This window comes from Cottoperca gobio, chromosome 3 (genome assembly GCF_900634415.1).
Source record: "Cottoperca gobio chromosome 3, fCotGob3.1, whole genome shotgun sequence".
NCBI lineage: Eukaryota > Metazoa > Chordata > Actinopteri > Perciformes > Bovichtidae > Cottoperca > Cottoperca gobio.
Window position 1 is genome coordinate 25,454,735 of NC_041357.1, and position 19,753 is coordinate 25,474,487.

General features: G+C 41.5%; 1 protein-coding gene across 2 annotated transcripts in view; it reads right to left on the bottom strand.

The window, feature by feature from the left end:
• nfatc3a (nuclear factor of activated T cells 3a) overlaps window positions 1–19,753 on the bottom strand; it is a 55,742-nt gene that overhangs the window by 16,125 nt on the left and 19,864 nt on the right. For both annotated transcript variants that reach the window (XM_029426353.1, XM_029426360.1), the window contains exons 3-6: window positions 16,598–16,760; window positions 4,273–4,472; window positions 3,586–3,758; window positions 3,045–3,185 (exon numbers count right to left, since the gene is read on the bottom strand). In XM_029426353.1, the coding sequence (XP_029282213.1) occupies window positions 3,045–3,185; window positions 3,586–3,758; window positions 4,273–4,472; window positions 16,598–16,760 (677 nt within the window). The remainder of the gene's footprint in view (window positions 1–3,044; window positions 3,186–3,585; window positions 3,759–4,272; window positions 4,473–16,597; window positions 16,761–19,753) is intronic.

Sequence of the window (19,753 nt, forward strand, 5' to 3'; positions counted from 1 at the left end):
CTAAAAAACATCCTTTCCAGCTTTCCTATAAGGAATCTAATTATTTGGCCAGACATCTTAGGGGCAGCTGCTTGAAGGGAAGCAGTTGGGCTGAAAACACTGACAGGCTCACTGTGGTTGGAAGAAATCACAGGCGTCGCAGCATCGAGAAGGACAAAAACTTTGACAACTAAGTTAGTACTGTATAGTCTCTGAGCGGAGTTAAATCATTTGCAGTCGCCTGTTTCATTGTCCTCACAGGGTGCACGTATACTCTGCACCTGCATGGCCTCTTCCTCAAAATCAGGCATCTGCAACATGTCTGAAGAGAGGACAAGCCATGTGTAGATTCTAGAAAGAGCTCCAGTGTAAGCCTTGTACCATTTACAATCCACACTCTACTGTAGCTTTAAGTACTTAAGTAAGTGATTTACCTGTTCTGATCTCACCCTAACATTAGTCGTTGTCGTAGTAATCCACTGGCACATTAGCCAGTTATAACCCCAAAGAGGATCTCTATTGTGAAGAGCTTAACTTGTAGATAAAAGAGAGTCTTTTTTTTTTCAATGAGCAAATGACCTTGAATGTCTTTGCAGCTGACAGCAGTGCATTATCGCAGTGAAGCTTGTTGACATTCAACAGGCAGGAGCAAGGGCCCCACATGCTCTGTCAGACAGCAAGCACCGACAGGAACCTCATACCACGCTAAGACAATGACTCGGATCATCCAGACACCCTGCGCACCAGTCAGAGGCGAGAAGAACGTGCACTCATTGTGCCGGAAGATTACAAAAAAGGTAATTACTGTTTATGTTGCAACACATTTGTAAATGGTGGAATGAGCTCCCCATTGATATCAGGTCAGCAGAAAGTCTTCACACCTTCCGTCGCAGACTGAAAACCCACCTGCATCAACAGCACCTCAATAATAAATACAAAAATAGACATAAATAATCCTCTTTTCTGTATGTTGCACTTACATTGGTTCGGCTTATTAGAAGCTATTGTACTGCAATTATTCCATGATTACACCTATTTGAAACTAATGTACTTGCAAGATTCTTGCTGTTCGGAGTATCCTCATGATTGTTTGCACTTATTGTAAGTTATCAGTAAGTATTGTCAGCTAAATGAACTGTAATGTAAAGGACTCTTCCAACAGAAACAACAAGGTGACTGCAGAGTATACATGCTGGACTAGTCACCATTCAGGCAGTCAGCGTTATAGCCTTTCAAGTCCACTCTCTTATATAAACATTTATCCTTGTAAAGTTGAAATACTTATACCAATTATGGACTTATTTTTAACTCTAGTGTATGTTGAAGTGTAGTAACGCTGAAATACTAGTAAAGAATATACGAACAAAAACAAGAGAAAGTAGGGAAACATATCTATCACAGATTTAAAAATGTATTTTCTTAATGTAAAGGTGTTTCAGTTAGTAAAGACTCATTTAAAAGTTCCATTAAGGTAGCAAAAAAACAGGAATCGCACTAAAGCTAAGCTGAGATATTAAAACCGAAACTATTTCCATACAGTTTGAAATGTATCATCTTTAAAATAAGACCTCACATGAACAAATGCTCCATGGTCTCTGTGCACTAGGCCAGACTCTCCAGCTCCTCATGAATCTACTGTTGTCTCTCAATTATGAGAGATGGTGGAAAAATATGTGTCACTGCCTCTCTTTTTTTCTTTTCCTCTATTCCTATACTTACTCCAATCAGTGCCTTTCTGCACTAAAGCAGGCGGATTAGTCATGATGAGGGGGATCATTTACACAAACCTAATCAACATCATCTTCCCCTCCCCTTTCATATTCTTTCTGTCTCCTTTCACAGTCCGCTGCCTTCGTGCACCATGGGGCCCAGCTTTCCTTCCTACCCATGATGCACCTCTCTAAGCTTTCCACTTGCTGCTGTGCTATAAAGACTCGAACATCAGGGAGTTGTTTCAACCGTGCTACTTTTCTTTGCCATGCTTCACCTGGTACACCTGAAAGAGCTAAAGACATTCCTACGAGATGAAAATCTTAGAGAATGGCTCTCACTGACATAAAACAACACCCCTCAACCTTCTGCCATGTGTGAACTTGATTCTGTTGCTCTACATCACAAAGGTACCTCGGGCAGGCAGAGACTGGCTCAACGAATGTTATCCATTTAACATTTCCATGCAAAGGGACAGCTATTACACGTGTTATTATCACGTAGTGATGTACACAGAAAGAAAGATAAGGCAGAGAAAGACTGGGGACTTACAAGAAGCAGGATGAATAGCACAGGAAGTTTAAGTCATCTATTTAGGCTAGGCAATTGTTAAATAGGTATAATCTACTTTTAAAGTCACAAATACTCTTATGAGTATAAAGCATCTGCTTTGTGTATTATAAAAATAAATAAATGTGCATATTTATTGACCTTATTGGCCTGTCCTGTTAAGTGAGTGTGCCTACCTTCATTATATATTTATATATTATAATATATCTTTATGCAAAGGAAAGATGACATTATTTGAGGAAGCGTGGACGATGAACAAAAGTTGTACCTTCTGTTATTGTAATGAAATATTGTGAAAATACTGCAACATAAAGGTTGTATCAGGATATACGGTGCATTGCCTCATGCCTATTTGATAGACAGCATTACAAGCAGACATACATCTGTTCTGCATTTGACAACATTCCCTGAGGGAATAGAGGACTTGTTGGGGCTAAAGTAATGATACATGTGTTGTTCACATCCCCACTGACATGCATCAGCCGTGATACTATAAGATCCTCGTAACCTTCTGCAGACCTCTGTAACATTTGCAAGATCTACAACATTTCGTATTCCAACCTTAAAGTGTGTGTACATTCACAACTACCTTTTTCCCAATAAAAATTATTGATTGTCCAATGGATCACATAAATGACATGTGCCATGTGTTACTCACGGTGGCCTCTCTGATCAAATCGGTCTGACAACCATGAATCATGATTTATTTCACAGATTTAATTGGCACAAGCTGTTTCTGCAGACGTGGTTCAAAGGGAAAGCTGCTGTGCTGACATAACACTTACCAGGGCCTTTCTCCAGGAAGATGACCTTGGACTCCGGGAAGAAGTTGGAGCCGGTGATGACCATCTCTTCTCCCCCACTGACCAGACAGCTGGTGAGGCTGGATTTCTCCACCTGGGGCAGCTCTTGAGCCGAACGCTGGGCTGGGAGAGACGCAGCAGGGGTTGAGGAGAGAAGGAGGATGATCATTTGCTGAGTAAAAGAGTTCATTCACACTGCAGTGTATTTTTTAGGGTGGAATATGGATGTACTACAATATATATATATAGTAGACACATTAAAAGGAGCCCCTTATAACAGGTTTATACACAATTGGTAAGAAAAAAATGTGGACTTGAAAATGACCACAGATTAGTAAAAGAGTTCAGGGGTTTATTTTCAGAGCGATGGTAATGGTACAGACAACATCTCAAATCGCCAGCTTGCTAATAAAGAAGTGTGTGGGAAGGTTTGTGTGTGTTTCCTGTACGTGGTTTTCTGAATGAGTATGTTTTGGGTGTGTGTGCATGTGTGCAAGACTCTGGCTGGAAAGTTGAAACTCACAGCACTCCACAGGAATAGAGGCAGCCTGCAGCGACAGCACCTTCCCGTTGGGTTGAGGGATGTGCACTCTGAACACCACACGGACCCGTGTGTTCTTTCTTCCTATATCCGTCTCCCCCTTCCGCAGCTCAATGTCTGAGTTCCGCAGCTTGAGGATGCCAGCGCAGTCGATACTGCAAGGTAAAGGGAAAATAGTTGGCCCCATACGGCATCACCGGGATGGCAATCACTAAGACATGCATAAGTAGTAAAGTCCTGGGAGTGATAAAAGCCAACCACAAGCCCAGCGGGGGATCGCCAATGAGAGGCAAACTAAGTGTCGAATCACAAAATAAAAATGCCTGTGAATATGATTTATTACAACTGTAAATGAGAAAACCCTTACCAAATCCCTACCTATGAATTCCAATGTAAATGAAACCAGACCTTATATAAATATAATAATTTGGGTGATCCAGAGTCGTAACTGTTTGAATAAAGTTTGCTTCTCTGCTCCATGAGAAAGATTTTCCCTCAGTGCCCGACTCTCCTGTTGGCTTAAATTAAGAAAATCTATTAAATCTCCTTTGGAAGATGTTACAACCCTATATGATCATAAACGTGGTTATTGTTTCATGGACAGGGCTTCCTTCATGGTGGTAAACTCATAACTGAGTAATGTAACCCTGAAGTGCTTCAGACACCTACCCGGCTGTCATGTTGTTTTCAGGCAGGAGAGGAATTTCGAGAACTTTGGTGCTGGAGAGTACAATTTCCTGGCTGGCCGTGGCAACGGTTTTCCCGGTGATCCGGTGCACCTGGTAGAAGGCGTGCGGCCTCAAGTAACGGTCGTCTGCTGTTCCGATGAACATCTGCAGGTTGATGGGCTTCTCACTGTAGCCAATGAGCTGAGACACGACAGAGAGAGATAGAAAAACAGAATAAAAACAGATGTGAGTTGTTGGAGTCCAGGTGAGAGGTGTGAACAAAGGAATATTCTCTTCATTTCCACTATCTTCAGAAGGCCACCTTTTTTTTTGGAGGGAATCTAAATGTCAGGTCGGGGGTGTTGTGATATATCTGGCAGGGCCACTGGAGATCCATCTGGTGCATTGGCCTCCAACCAGTTTGAGAGTCTGATGTTTTTTAACTAATAGACTTATCATTTTTTCCCCTTGCCCGCCTGCACCTTAACAGGATTCTGACACCGTTAGCTCCAAAAACCTCGCCAGAGCCTTGAAACCGGGTCTGCTCAATCATTCCACAACCAAATAAAAGTTGTCTAGCATCATTGGCTACCATAAATAAAATAAAAAGGAAAACTAAGAGAACTTAATCGGCTTTGAGAGATTATGAGAAGAACACAAAGCTGGTGTACTAAATCATCATATCAATTCATAAAACTTTTATGTAGCATTATACAAAGTATCATTCACACGATCCTCACTTCATTCTGTGAGGTCTCGTGCATATTAAACATCTTTTAATGGTTACACCGGGGCTAAAGGGAAAAGAAATTGCCAGTAAAAATGTCAACAGCCTTTTCAAATCCAGTGGTTCATTTGTGCCAAGCTGGTTGGCATGGGGCACCTCAAATATTTGATGCCCTCTCCATTAGTCCCTGAGTGCTGGCAACCGGATTTCAACTCAGACAGTTGAGATGCTGGATGAAGGAAATGTGTTGTGTGTCAGGTAGAGACAAGGGGAAGATGGAAAGGAGAGCAGGACCTTTTACTCCTCAGAGGGACAGAACAAACACACAGGCCACACAATCCCACCAGTGTTGTAATGTTGTATTTGGCAGACTGCGTGACGGCAAAATGGCACCCCCGCCTCCTGCACATACACACTTCCATCGTACTGCCCTCACGGCCCACACCTCTAGCTCATATGGAGGGGAGCCCATTGAGTTTAACAGAAAAGAACAAGGCCATTCATTGCTGTTTCACCCCAGGAACTGCCAAGCCTCAACCCCACCACAGCTGGCTACTGACCCCTTCCTCCCAGCAAGTTTGCGTCACACACCGCTGTGTCAATGTTTGGTACAAAAGTGTGGTGAGTGGAAGGAGAGAAAGTGGGTGTAGCTTGGGATTTGTCATGTGCTGTTCCAAAACCAGCAAAAATAAAAAAGGATTAAATTGGTCACAATCAGGCCCTGGAAACATATGTACTTGAGAAAAGCAGTGAGCAAGCACAAGCAAAGAAATGAGTGCTTGGTTTCAAAATATTGACTTTCTCTGAAGCCAATTATTGAACTTTAAGGATTATAAAACATCTTATTTCTAGCATTGCTTGAAGCTGTACTGTATTCAATGGTGGAACTGGTGCTCATGGAAACGGCTTTCATTGGATTTACTGGTAGCCTGTGCTCAATTTTTGCATCTCCCTCTCGCTCTCTCTCACTTACTACTTCCGAGACAGTCTCCTGTGGTGAAAGAAGTTAAGGTATGGGGGCACCTACGTTGAACTGAGCTGTGGAAAAACTGAAAGATGCTGTGTTTACAGCGAGTAATGTGACAGGACGAGCCTCCAGAGGCATATACTAGGCAGGCAGGGCGGCGGAGCTCAAATCTGAATAATGCTTCACTGTTCGTAGCTGAATAAAAACCTTGTATCTAAAGAGGGTTGTGCTACTGAGCTCAAGAAAGACCTACTGGTTCCCAAGAAAGGGTGGAATCAAAAATAATAAGTGAAAATCTATTTCTGGCAAATGTAACTTTTAGTTACAACTCAACACCAAGTAAGTTAAGAACCAAGAGTTACCTTTACCCAACTCCTTCAATATGTATAACCTTTGCAAGGAGAAGAATGATTAGCATCCCTTTCCAAGTAGCAAAGACACATTATTCTCCAGTGTGGCTAGCCCAGTGTCTCAGGTTGATTAAAGTGGAGCGCCAGAAGGTTACACACAAGTCTGGACTGAGATGTGCAGGTCCCGGCTGGCTAAACTAAGGCAGCTTCAGAGTGAGCTGGAAGAGAAGCCACACAGCTTGGTTTAGCTCACTATAACACTTGGTGTGCATTTATTTACCTACTGCAGTGCAGAGTTAACAGACAGAAGTAACTTTTACAAAGAAGGCAAAGGGAAACACTAACATCAGCAAAATCCAAAAGAGGGAAACCTTTACAATATTAAAATGACAGGGTAATACATGTTCGTTAAGTAGAGATTTGATCTTGAGGAAATATCTTTACTCATCCAACTTCTACTTCTGTGTAAAGCATTTCTTGTATTTTAATAAAGAAGCAGCAGTCATGTATAATTACATAGGGAAAGGTTTATTTATTGGTAGCAATAAATCAATAGTTACTGTGCCAACTGTTGAGTTCTTTAGGCTTTTAAAATTTAATTTCCAACCCCAAGGCTTTGTTTTGAAGCTGAAACTCCCCACCCAAAGGTATGTTGATGGTCCTCCACCACATCCTCCATGTTTTTAAACTGCTCGTTGATGGAAGAGTGTCTGTATTAGAGTGAATGACTAAACAGATCAGTTTTTTGTGGGTGTGTGTCATGCTTGAGCTTGCTGCAGGAGGCAGAATTAAATCTCTGTGACACGAACCACAGGGGATGGTGGCCAGAGAAAGCAGCTTCTTCCTCACTTAAAAGTACATACGTACAAACTCACAGACAACATACAGTTCTGAAATCTAACTTTTAAACTTGAAGATAATTCTTCACTTTTCAAACTGACGGCTGTAGATGGCGCATGAAATGAATGTGGAAGGAAGTTGCGCCAAAGAACAGCATGTGGCCCGTATAATAACCAGTAATGGGTTCATCTTTAAAAACCACATTAGATCTTAAGAGCCACATGAAAGTACAAATCTTGCCAGTAACAAGCTCACAGGTAATTATGCACCCGGTCTGAATGGATCCATGGCTATAAATGACACCATTATTCTGGATTCAAAGAAACATGGAGTCATGGGAATCAACAGTCTTGTGGGTTGTGTTGCTTGTTTTACGGTCATGTCTGCACACTGTGGAAGTGAGCACAGACAGACAGAGCTTGCATGTGTGTGTATGTGTGCACATGTGTCTGTGTCCATGTGTGTGTCAATAAATCAGGGCATGTTTATTCGCAGCACCATGTGTGTTCCAGACAGCATAAAATGAGTTAACAGTGTCTGGAGGAATGTATCTGTGAGAGAAAAGACGGACAAAAAAACTGAAAACGCTTCACGGAAGTAAATTAGAACAAAACAAACAAATTATTCAATTTGAAAAAGAATCTGCCCAGAAATCTTTTGAACACCAGTGTCAATGAGATACCTGAGTTTTCTATTGGAGCACCTGAAATGGTTGAGGTTGAAGATGTTTAAATAAAGTAAAGAGGTTTTCTAAGATTCTTTTCCCCCCCAGTTTGTCAGTTCTACCCAACGCCACAGACTGTCACCATGAAACAAAAAGGTCCCTAATTTCTTCCTTTCCTTCCATTAACCCGCTTCATCTCTGCCTCTCTCGTGTATTTTCTCTATTTCTCCATCTCTGCGTGTGAAGGATCTGGTGTGGAGCCAGAGTGTTGACAAACATACACTTAGCAGGCCAGGAGTTCTTTCCAAATCAAAAAATCAACCAAGAAAACCTGATTAGAGGGCCAGAAAGAAAGGGCTCACTTCAGCAGTCCAGTGAATCAACAGTCCTGGCCAAAAAGAAACATTCAGCCGGGCTAATTCAGTCACGCCACAAGTCACAACTGTTAATAAAAACACAATTGTTTTCGGTTTGGCGTTTCCTTGATTCTGTTCAATTTGAATAATTTAGGTAATAGTAAAAAATAAGACGGCTTACAAACGTAAACTGTAAAGAGTAACAAAACTGATTCAGTCAACAATAACTAAGCACATGTAAGCCTTACAAAACAAGGGCTGGTTCAAAGAACAACATTTAATTTAGCAACAAGGGCTCAACATATGGCACTGGTACATAAGGGCTGGAAACTGAACAGCAAAAGGAACAAGTGGGAAGCTTTTAGTACTAGTTTTTTCCAATTCCATAGTACGATATTCATTGATTTTAATAATCCAAAATGTTCAGATCAATGTAGTTAGCTTTTTAGTCTGATCACTTTGTTTTACACCCCTAAGACTGTGTAACAATTGCTGAGTACAAGATGCCATTAGCTCCTCAAATAGCTTTCCAAGCACACTTCAGGGGCCCATTTGCACCTTCAGTTTAGAAATTGGGTAAAGCGCCACCTGCAAACAGCAGGACATGTAAACAAGCACACATGGATAGTACCATGGTCCTGGCGAAGGAGGCTTCTCGACAGTAAAATGCACACGACGCACACAGCCTTGGCTTGTTTCACATTCCTGAGTCACCCCCTCCGCCACCCCCTAAATCTATGCTTGAGTGTGAAATACCACAGGAGGGTAGTCTCTGCAATTTTAACTCCTCACCTTTCTGCCTGTCCAGAGTGCAGCCCAGCTGGTCAGTCAACAAGTAACTGAGGCCTGATAGAGATCAGTACTTATATTAAACCACATTGACATTAAAGCCGGTCACATGTCCCAGGGCCAGGGCTCTTTGAAACCTGGCTGCCGCTTCTGACTTTGGATCGAATTTAGGATGAACTCCCTCCCCAAAAATAAAATCACTGGATACAGTTACATACTCAGCTCCCACTAAATAAAGTCCCCACTTATTTTTGGCCTTCATCTGTTCCACTGATCCAGTAATAAGGCTAGCAAGCTGAGGGGAAAAAACATCTCCCATCACTGCATACACACATAAACAGGCACCCACGCACACCAGTGTTTTAACTTTAACTTTTGTTTAAAATACAAAAATGACAGCTGTATTTTGAGCTGATCTTGGCTAAGACTTTTGATAATGTAATATTTACATGGCAAAGCCAAGAAGGAGCGCATCAGCTGCTCCCTACTGCCTCTCTTCAGCAACAGCTACCTGCAAGCATCGCTCCTTTCATTCAGTTTCTGTGTTTATCTTTTTCTCATTTTATCCCCTTTCCTCTTTTCTTCATCTTTCATCTTCACTCCTGCTCGCACCCTCAACTAGGCTGACTCCTCTTCCTTTCTTTCATCTCTTCCTACTTCCTTTCCCTTTGTTACCCTCTCCTCTCTGTCCCTGTCCTCGCCTCTCACCTACCTCAGCTCCAGCCCTCTGTCGTAACTCGACACTTTCTCACAGCGAGCGCCTGACTCTGCCAAGTTGTTTCCCTGTGTTGCTCCACTGTTGCCATGGTGAGACTCTCTGTGTGTATGCAGGAGTGTGTGTGTGTGTGTGTGTGTGTGTGTGTGTGTGTGTGTGTGTGTGTGTGTGAGCAGCTAAGTACACTCACGTTGATGTAAACTACAGCCTGAAGCTTGTGACGGAGATCGTGTGTGTGTTACAATGTGTGGATTTAACTAACACTAACTCTGGTGTAAACTGTAGTCCTTGGGGAGTGTGTGTGTGTGTGTGTGTGTGTGTGTGTGTGTGTGTGTGTGTGTGTGTGTGTGTGTCTGTGTGTGTCTGGCTAGCATGTGTGTGCAACAGATGTAAAAGCAGGAGCAATGGTGGTCAAGGTCACGAGTGGGTCCATTTTATCTGGCAGTGGTTTCCCTACTGTGGCACCGCGACCTGGGATCTATGGACACACCCCCACCCCCACACACACACACACACACACACACACACACACACACACACACACACACACACACACACACACACGCTTCACAGCTCACACAGGCTTGCTGTTTGCCCAGCACACTGGGGAGGGCAGAGAGAGCCAGGGGGCCGGTTGACTGTTTGTTTAAACAAGGTCAATACATGCGCACACACACACAGGAGCGTTTACTGTATACTGCATGAGGGCTGTATATGGCCATGCTAGGCTGGTCCAAGCTCAATTCCTCTCTCTCTCTCCCTCTCCCTCTTTCTCTTTCTCTGCCTCTCTCCCTCTCTCCCTCTCTCTCTCCCTCTCAGTGACTGGTTTCTTGCTGTGCGTTAAGCCTGATTACAAATGAGAGCCAAGCTTCCAACATGTTTACATCAAATACAGCCCTGGGGCAAAGCAGCACTAGCTCCAGCCAGGTCACAGTGCAAACGGTATGGCTCTGCATTGTTGTCTGTGTGTCTCCCCGATTATGGCAGCCAGTCATTCGAGAGAAAGAGACCTGTCAAGGCAAAAGCTTCACTATGGCACAAGGCAAGCAGGATAAAGAAAGACATCTAACAAGACAGAGGAAGAGAGAAATGGAGAAAGTAAGGGAAGGGGTTAAAGACAATGAAAATGTGAGAGTAAATGACAGAGACAGAGAGCTATGGGGTCATTGAAATGCATTCAAGAACTGGAATCAAAATCATTTAATGCATCCAAGCCAATGGAAATATAAGGCTGTCTTGGACAGCTTCTGTCATATTGTTTTTCAATCCTTGTTACCAGACACCACGGCTTCAATTTGATTTATTAACTGTCGCAACAGATTTGAAGATGAACATAAGATTTTTTCCAACTGTCTGTTTTTTGTAAGACTTGTGTTGTACTAAAGTACAGTCATGTGCAGTGTTGGCGTGCACTTATGTGTTATCTGCATGTGTGACTGTTTCGTCACTGTATCTGAAAGCTGTTGTGTCTGCCTGCCTCAATGCGTAGCAGCAGGTAATACCAGAGGGGCTCCTTATATTTGTGTGGGTGCAGCAGCACTCAATTAATCTGTTTAAATACGCACAAGGATACCTCAGCAAGACAGAGGCTTTGGACTTATATGTCTCCTAGCAACAGGTGTACCGATTATGGTCTGCAGCTAGCCCCAGAGGAATGGCTAAAACGGCTAGTCAGCCAGGCTCAGACGTAGCCAGCCTGCATTGTACAATGATTTCAGAAAGGTAAGGTGGTCAATCATATTGCAACGAATTTGGAACCATAAGGATATTTTCTAAATAACTTCCAAAATGTTCTTAACATTTGTACACCTATCAAAACCACAATGTTTGTTTTCAGCTTTTTAAAATGCATATTGTATCGTGGAAAATGGTCTTTATATTGTAAATAATGTCTTTCAACTACCAGTTCAAAGCTTTTTCTGGCAACTAGTGGATTAGAAGGGGGAGGATTTATGTTACAGGTTTCCTATTTTGATGTGCTTTACACATGAAGAAGTGGTAATTAAATGTGGATAAAAAGCCCCACAAACATCGATGACTGGTGGGCTTCGACAAAGCTACACTGCGGCTGAGTGACAGTCTTTGCATAGGAATACACTGCATTCCTCACAGATCTATGAATCATGTCTGTCAAAACAATTCAATGTAAACACTGTCGCGCACAGTGGCCTTTGTTCGTCGGGCTACCGTACATACTGACAGAAAAGGAGCTATGACCACTGCCAGCCAAGGCTTTAAGACACACGTCTCTCTTTAGATCGCCGATCAACAGCTGGTAAACACCCTCACGTCTTTCTTATGAGTATTAGCAGTCAAACTCCCAACACACTGCTGCCTCGTGTCAGAGCACACGTTACTGTGACATAGAATTCAAAGGCATGTCTAGTGCTTAATATAATCCACCACACACTCTCACACACAAAGTAACAGCTCACAGCATCAGCTTATCGGAGCATAATAATAATAAACGCATTAAACTAAATCTATGTCATTGTGACTTGAGCTCTACAATAGGATCTCCTCAGTGGCTCATTTGTCGGTTATTTTCTGTAGCTACCCTCCTTAACAGCTCCTACATCCTGCGTCTGGGGCCCAAAACCGCAGGTTAGAAATCACTGACCTAAAATTGCTTCTTAACTGAGCCATTAAATTCTACACAGACGTGCTGAAAAATTCACACGGCTATTCTCTCTGAGAAATCTGGATGAGAGCCACTGGGTGTATGAGTAACTACTGTTGTAACTGCCTTGACACTAAAGCTAGTAGATGCCCAAACAGAAACTAAAGAAAAGTGGAATTTTTACTTCTCCTAAAAAAAACAATCTTTTTATACCAATCAAAAAACCTTTTAAAAGCATTAAGTAAAACGCAGTGGCTGGGTGAATCTCTTGTAACTTCAAAACAAGATATCAATTGGACAATTATATAATGCACCGTTGTGTTTCTAATAAGTGTTTGTTTTCATATAGGGAAACTCTTATATTGTGTGTGTGTGTGTGTGTGTGTGTGTGTGTGTGTGTGTGTGTGTGTGTGTGTGTGTGTGTGTGTGTGTGTGTGTGTATGAAAGTATTAACCAAATCTGGTTTTGTTTTCATGCTAATTAGCCAACTTTTTCCAACAATTTTTCCTTCTTTACTGTTTAAAAATAAAACATTTTTACAGAAATCAGGATTTCAATACTTGGCTACAAAACAGAGCATGAAGACAAAAAGCCAGTAGCTTCATAGTTTGCTTGACACATTCTGATGAAACACCTGTTGTGACTCCCATCTGAAGGTGATTGAGCGATAAAAGTCAATAGTTAGCCGGAAACAGGTAAACCTGGTATTAGTGCCAACATTACTGGAGAGAGAAAGACTTTGAGCATTCAGCACAGGAAGAAAACTAGTCAGGTCACATAATGTGACAGAAATGTCCTCAAGCGTCTAACCACCACGTGAAATATGAAGTTGCACAGACAAGATTAGAGCTTAAGGTTCAGAATCTTTCTATTGGCTACCATCACTCCACCCTTCAGTCACAACTGTATACATACTGCTACTGAGGGCTCATGGGAAACATGATATGTGCAAGCTTCAAGGATTCAAGTGGTCTGACCACTTACGTCCGACATATACCGGGTCAGAAATGTGACTTTGATGTCCCATGTTTTTGCTGTTGTTTATGCTTGTTTAGTCTTTTCTATTTTAACATAGGGCTGACCTTATATCCAGCATGTCAAAATGTGTTCTTCTGAGAACCTCAAACAATAAGACAAAGCACAATGTTGGTTTGTGTGTTTCTGTAAAAACAATATTGACACCACAGGGTGAAATGACCTTTCAGAATGGTACTTTTTTTGCGCAGTGCATCAAAAAAAAGAGTAAGAAGACCAACAATAGAGGACTGGGTGTTTAGTACACAAAGACTGACTGTTAGACCTGCTGGACAAGTGCTGATACTATCACATAGCACAAGCCAGCTGTTCATTTTATGTTCGTTATCATTGTTTTTTACTGTCTGCACTATAAAAGGACTCAAAGCCGAGTTGTGTAACTGTATCCTAAAATTATACTCGAGCATTTAGTTTTCAATACAGAGGAAATCTGTGGTAATTTAGAGCTAGACATTACCATATCAAGATTACAGTAATAAATGATCAACTGCCACTACTCTGAAAAGAGTGGAGCAGTATGTGTAATTGATGAATACAGAATAATGGGAAGATTTATTTGGTTTAATATCACATATACTCTATAATCAACCAATAATGAAACTCACTTGCTCACTCCCTGATAAAACTCATTCACCCGTTCATGTTCTCTCACAGAGCTCTGCGAGCCGCTCCTCATGACGAGCACATCTTGTTTGTGAGCGGCTCTGTCTGCTCCCTCTGTCCATGACAACACATTGCTGTTTATCGTTGTGATTATGAAAGCAGAAAAATATTTCATTTTCATTTTCAGCACTGGTAATGGCAGCCTACTGCTACAGAAGGGGTATGGAAGACTTCTTTCACTTGTTATAACTAGGTCTAGGCACACAGACAAATCATTTTATAGGAGATCTATTGTATGGCAATTTATCAAGAAAAGAACAATGTGATTTGTAAACCATGCACATCTAACACAAGTATATGAGTGGTAGTAAACTCGACTTCACTTGTGGCTTATCATCTGTGTTTCCCTCCTTGACCTGAACTGTGATTAGCTGTTATTGGAGATGATTTAGATTCTTATCTTGGTCAAGATTTAGCCCAACAAGAACTAATGACCATAACAACATAAAACAAATAACGTTAAAACATGAAATGTTTGGAGTAAACAAAACCAGTCTGCCGCCTTCACTCTACAGTAAAACCGACTGCGCTGCTATGACCAAACAATTCCCTCTAGGGATGAGGAATGAGGGCAAGCGTGGCAAACGCTTGGTTGAAAACATTTGACAGCTAAATTATGCATCGTCACATATGGCAGGATAGAATCTTGGTCTAACTGAGGTTGAAATGGTTAATGATTGGCCTTGAGAGAGACTACATGACTGAATGCATGCGGACATAGGCTGTTTCTAAAGCAACACATTGCAGTAATTGGGGCTTCCTTGTTGTTTCAGGAAATTCTACGTCCTCAGCTGTTCGATTGTTGTGGTTTTTAAGTTGTTATATCTTGTGTTTATTGTGCATAATGAGTAGAGACTGAGTTAGCCTGAGGTCAAACCCACTTCCCATCTGTAGTCCCGAGCAATGAAAACACATGTAGACCGCAACCAGTCATAACAAAACAATAATTAACAATAATAATTAAACTCAAATGTGGCTGTGTTTCTAATGCGTTTTTACAGGTCTTACCACGGATAGAAAAATATATATATACATATATAAAAATTATATGCATTTAGTATAATTTATTACTTTATTTAACAGGGACAGTGCATATTAATAACATTGCTGAACATTTGCCAGTGTCTGTAGTCCCTGGGATTTAAATATTAATAAAATGTATCTTTACAGATTTTTAATGAAGGTGCTCTTGGGACCAATAATATACAGTATTTAAAGCCATGAACCAACTAAACTCAACAGTAGCAGCAACATGAAGGTCACATTCATACACATTTTAGTTTTTTAGACAAAATGCTTATCCAGTTCTACAAAATTTGAGAAAGAAAGAAATGTGAGCCCCACTGCGAAGCTAGTAGAGTAGACGCAAATGGGCAAGATATATGCAGGATTTTGGACTGAATGTTGCAACTCTATTGGGCTGATTGGACAGCTAAACAAACTGTCAGTCTAAAGTCAGCCATTGTTGGGTTCCACAACAACGGTCATGGTCCAGTTAAGGCCCTATCCTAATCATACGCACAAAGCAAGCTTGTCACTGTGTTCTTGAAATATTAATGGGACTGAAATCTTCTGCTATTGCTCTCTCTCCCTCTCCCTCTGTGTTTCTCTCTCTCACTCTATCTCTCTCTCTCTCTCTCTCTCTCTCTCTCTCTCTCTCTCTCTCTCTCATTTGGAGAGAATTGCAGCCGTAGCTCTTTGTAGGCTCACCTAGTATCTCGCAGGTGATATCAAATGACAGAGCAGCTGACTGTGCTATAGTGGCAGCTCTCTTGGCTGTCTGATTGTCTTCCTGCCTCAACAGGTTGATTGACAGTCTTACTGTAGGAGAGGATCCACACGTGCAAATATGTAAAATTAAACCATAAATGTAATGCTCAATCACAACAGCCGGCTGATGTTTGGACAATTACTTTTCTATAGTCTAATGATGTAGCATTAGTGTTAGCTAACAGCTATTGGTAGATTACAGGTGGGTGTTCTGCAATGTCTGAGGAGGCAGAAGACGTTCATTTTATTAATCAAATATTGCTATCAGTATTAAAAGTATGAAGGATGCCTCCCTGTATAAACTGTGAGGACAGAATATATTGCATATAGAAAGCAATCCCAGCACACTGGAAAACAGTATTAATCTATCAGAAAGCCGATGCTAAATTCATAAAGTATGTTCAGTTTAGCTTACTTCTCTTCTTTTCACATGATTTCATCACTGAAGGCTGCAAGAGTTGACATGTTGGCCGTGTGGTTAACACAGTGGGAGCTGGATAAGTACTCAGTGCACAGGAGTCTCACTTAACAAATGCATGACCAGCATCATGTTAACACGGACAGTAAATCATTCCTGACCTCAGAGGGAAATAAACCCAAGTATGGTAAAGACATCAATGCTCGTATTTTGTTTAATAGAGCAGAAAACCAAAGTTAATGTTCTGTGAAAGAGATTTTGCATAGGATACAAAATACTTTTTACCGCTAAGCTTGTTAGCATTTGGGTAATGGTTTTTACAGTTTCAGGGTTAAACTACAAAATGGTTATGGTTTTTGGCAGAGAAGCAGTCAGTGGACCAAACGTGTGTGAAAATGCTCAAATATGTTACCTTGACGATTGGGTGGCCACCGGAAGCTGCTTTGATGGCTCCTCGGCTGCCCTCAGTCTCATAGTGCGCTCGGTGGTGGGCTTTGGGTTGCACCTCTATCTTCAAGTCATACTGGCCAAACTGGCTTGGCAGCGGCCAATCTAGGGGAGGAAGTGAGGAGGTCCTGAGGAGAGAATACCACAAGCATTCACACACACAAAGAGGAAAAGTAGATTAGAGCTTAAAAAACATTATAACATAAAGTGTCGTGTAAAAGATTCAAGCGAAGCATTTTAACAGCCTTAACAGTAGGAAACTCCCTCAAAATCTTCTTTGGTGCTCACACCTTTACATTTTTCTTATTTCACAATGTTCCTGTACATACGTTAATGTATGTGACATCACAGGGTAATGTCAAGCAAGGGAAGCTCTCTTTATGGCTGAGGACAATGTTAAGGCTGTCTGAAAACATCCAAAAGATTAAAAGGTAGTTTTCCCCTTTCATGGTTTGAGACGGCATAATAGATGTGAAATTGGCGTATAACATGCAGTAAACCCACCAGACAGTGAATCACTGGAATGCCCACATACATTAATCCTGTTCTTAAGCATAACACTGGCACCAGGTCAGGTTAAGACTTTAGGGTTGAATCATTTTCTAGGGGGGGGATTCCTTTGTGAGTCTTCTGTGTGGTTCAATGAATGGGAGGTAGGATGAGAGTGAGACAGTGAGCAAATGAGAGTGTGTGTGTGTGTGTGTGTGTGTGTGTGTGTGTGTGTGTGTGTGTGTGTGTGTGTGTGTGTGTGTGTGTGTGTGTGTGTGTGTGTGTGTGTACTGTAGGGCTGGCATTGTGTGTTTTTCCTCCATGTCTCTTTTTTTTCTGTGTAGGGCACAATCATATTTGAACAGCTGCACTCAGAAATAAAACACTCAATGGCCTTCTCTACAGAGAAACTGGGTCTCTCCATCTGAGTGCATTACATCAGTTTGTCCCCAAAACATTTTATAAACACAGGCGTCAACCGTTAGCATCAACCCGAGTTGTAACGTTTTCCAAATGTTGTTCTACTGATGTTGATTATAACTTAGTTACTGATATTCAAGAACAAACTAAAATTAATTATTTTGGATTATAGTGCCACATCTCCAATCTTTAAATCTTCAATTGTTACCAAAACACATTTCTCGAGGATGGTGCATCCAAAGTTTGGTTTCTGTTTGTTGAATTGTCTTAGATTAATGGTTTACTCTGCTTATGTTAATGGTTTTACTTCTTTTATTTAACGTACTTTTGCTTTACGTCTACCATTTTATTCTACTCTGTAATATCTATACTTAACTACTACATAAGATATGTTTAACTTGACAAGGTACTTGAACTGTAGTAAAAGCCAAACAATGTAAACCTTTGACACATCTTGACATTGTACACAATTCATTATTCATGAGGCCTACTGTAGTGCAGCACAAGCTATGTGTGTCATCCAGGTGTTGTTTGTCTGGTAGCAGTTACAGAGTGCCTGTTTTCTTTAGCAGCGCAGTATAGACAATCACAAATTACTCAACTGTGTGTGTGTGTGTGTGTGTGTGTGTGTGTGTGTGTGTGTGTGTGTGTGTGTGTGAACGTGCACACTCCCACTGTATCCATGCATTTGTGTCTTTATGTCTATGTGTGTATATTAGGCCTGAGTCAGTGAATTAACTGCAGCTGCAGTATATGCCGTCTCGTGGGCCAAGAGGAAGACACCCTATGCTACACACTGATCTCTACCACAGTGTTGGCCACTGTAGGCTGTTTGTGCACCCTGTACCAAAACGGTAGAGCCTCCTAGCATGCAAACGTCTAAGTCTAAACTGCATGATAGATCTTTAACAGTACAAATAATTCTTAAGGGAAAGTTTGTAAAGTTTTAGCCAGTATGGCTGACTCCCTCAATTCTTCCCTTTCCAAACGCCTGTCAAGTGCTGGCTATGTGCAGACCAATCTGATGAGACTGAATTAAAGACATGCGAGTAAGGCTTTCTGTGGAGCCATTTCACTTCATAAACTGCCTTACAGACTGGCACCAAATACAAAGGAAAACTGCATTTTGGAACGAAAAGGCATGTGTCTGATATTTAGTTTGAAGCAGCTAGATGCAGCCTTTGGTTATAAATCTAACTGAGCTACATACATATTCTCCTATGAAATACGATATGGAAATGTCACATAAAGTCACTTTTGGTATGCAATTTGTTACATAAAGACTAACTCGCCGGGTTGAACAAACCACATAAGACTATTGGCACAAATAGTTGTCATGATGCTTGACATCATATCCAGCTTAAAAACAAAGTGTTTACTGTATCACAGTTACTCATACTGTATAGTCTGTTCTGAGTAACTGTCATGATGTAATGTGATAGTCTGTTGTAGAGTCAACCAATAGCTGTTCTCCTTTTTAAGTTTGATTTTCAAACAAGGTTATCACCTGCCATCAACTCTATCTAAGATCTAACACAGTGTAATAGAGGCATCCTAACCCTTGTGTTTTACTCCCGACAGCCACCTAGAAAGTGTGGGTTTGCATGGCTGCTACGGTAACAGGAGTAGAGGTGGACAGAGGAAATATGAGCTTTGTGATGGAGCAGAGCAGAAGCGGTGGCCTATGTCCTGACACTGCATAACCTTCCTCAACTGTCTAAGCCACGGTGTAGGGCAGGGGTGGGGAACCTCCGGCCTCCAGGCCATATACGGCCCGCGAGACCATTTGATCCGGCGCTCGAGGCAAATCATAAACACTAGAAAAAAAAACTGACTGTTTATTGTGTACTGCCTTTTTACGTCATATGTTATTTTGCTGTGACAAGATACATTTCCCCATTGTGGGACTAATAAAGGATTTCTGATTTCTGATAAAACAGAAAGATACATGGATAAAAAAGTAGATTTTTTGCACAGCATAAAAGAAAAGTGAAATGAATGGGCTGCGTCTTAAAAACAATTGCAGAGGTTATGAGTTCAATAATTAATATGGCCCTCGAAGGATGTTGTAAAAAAAAATGGCCCTTGATAGGAAAAAGGTTCCCTACCCCTGGTGTAGGGGCTCCCAGTCTAACCATAGTCCCACAACCCGTCTAGTCTTCTCTATAGTCTCCATCGTCCCATCTCCATCCTTTCTCATCCAATGAATTAG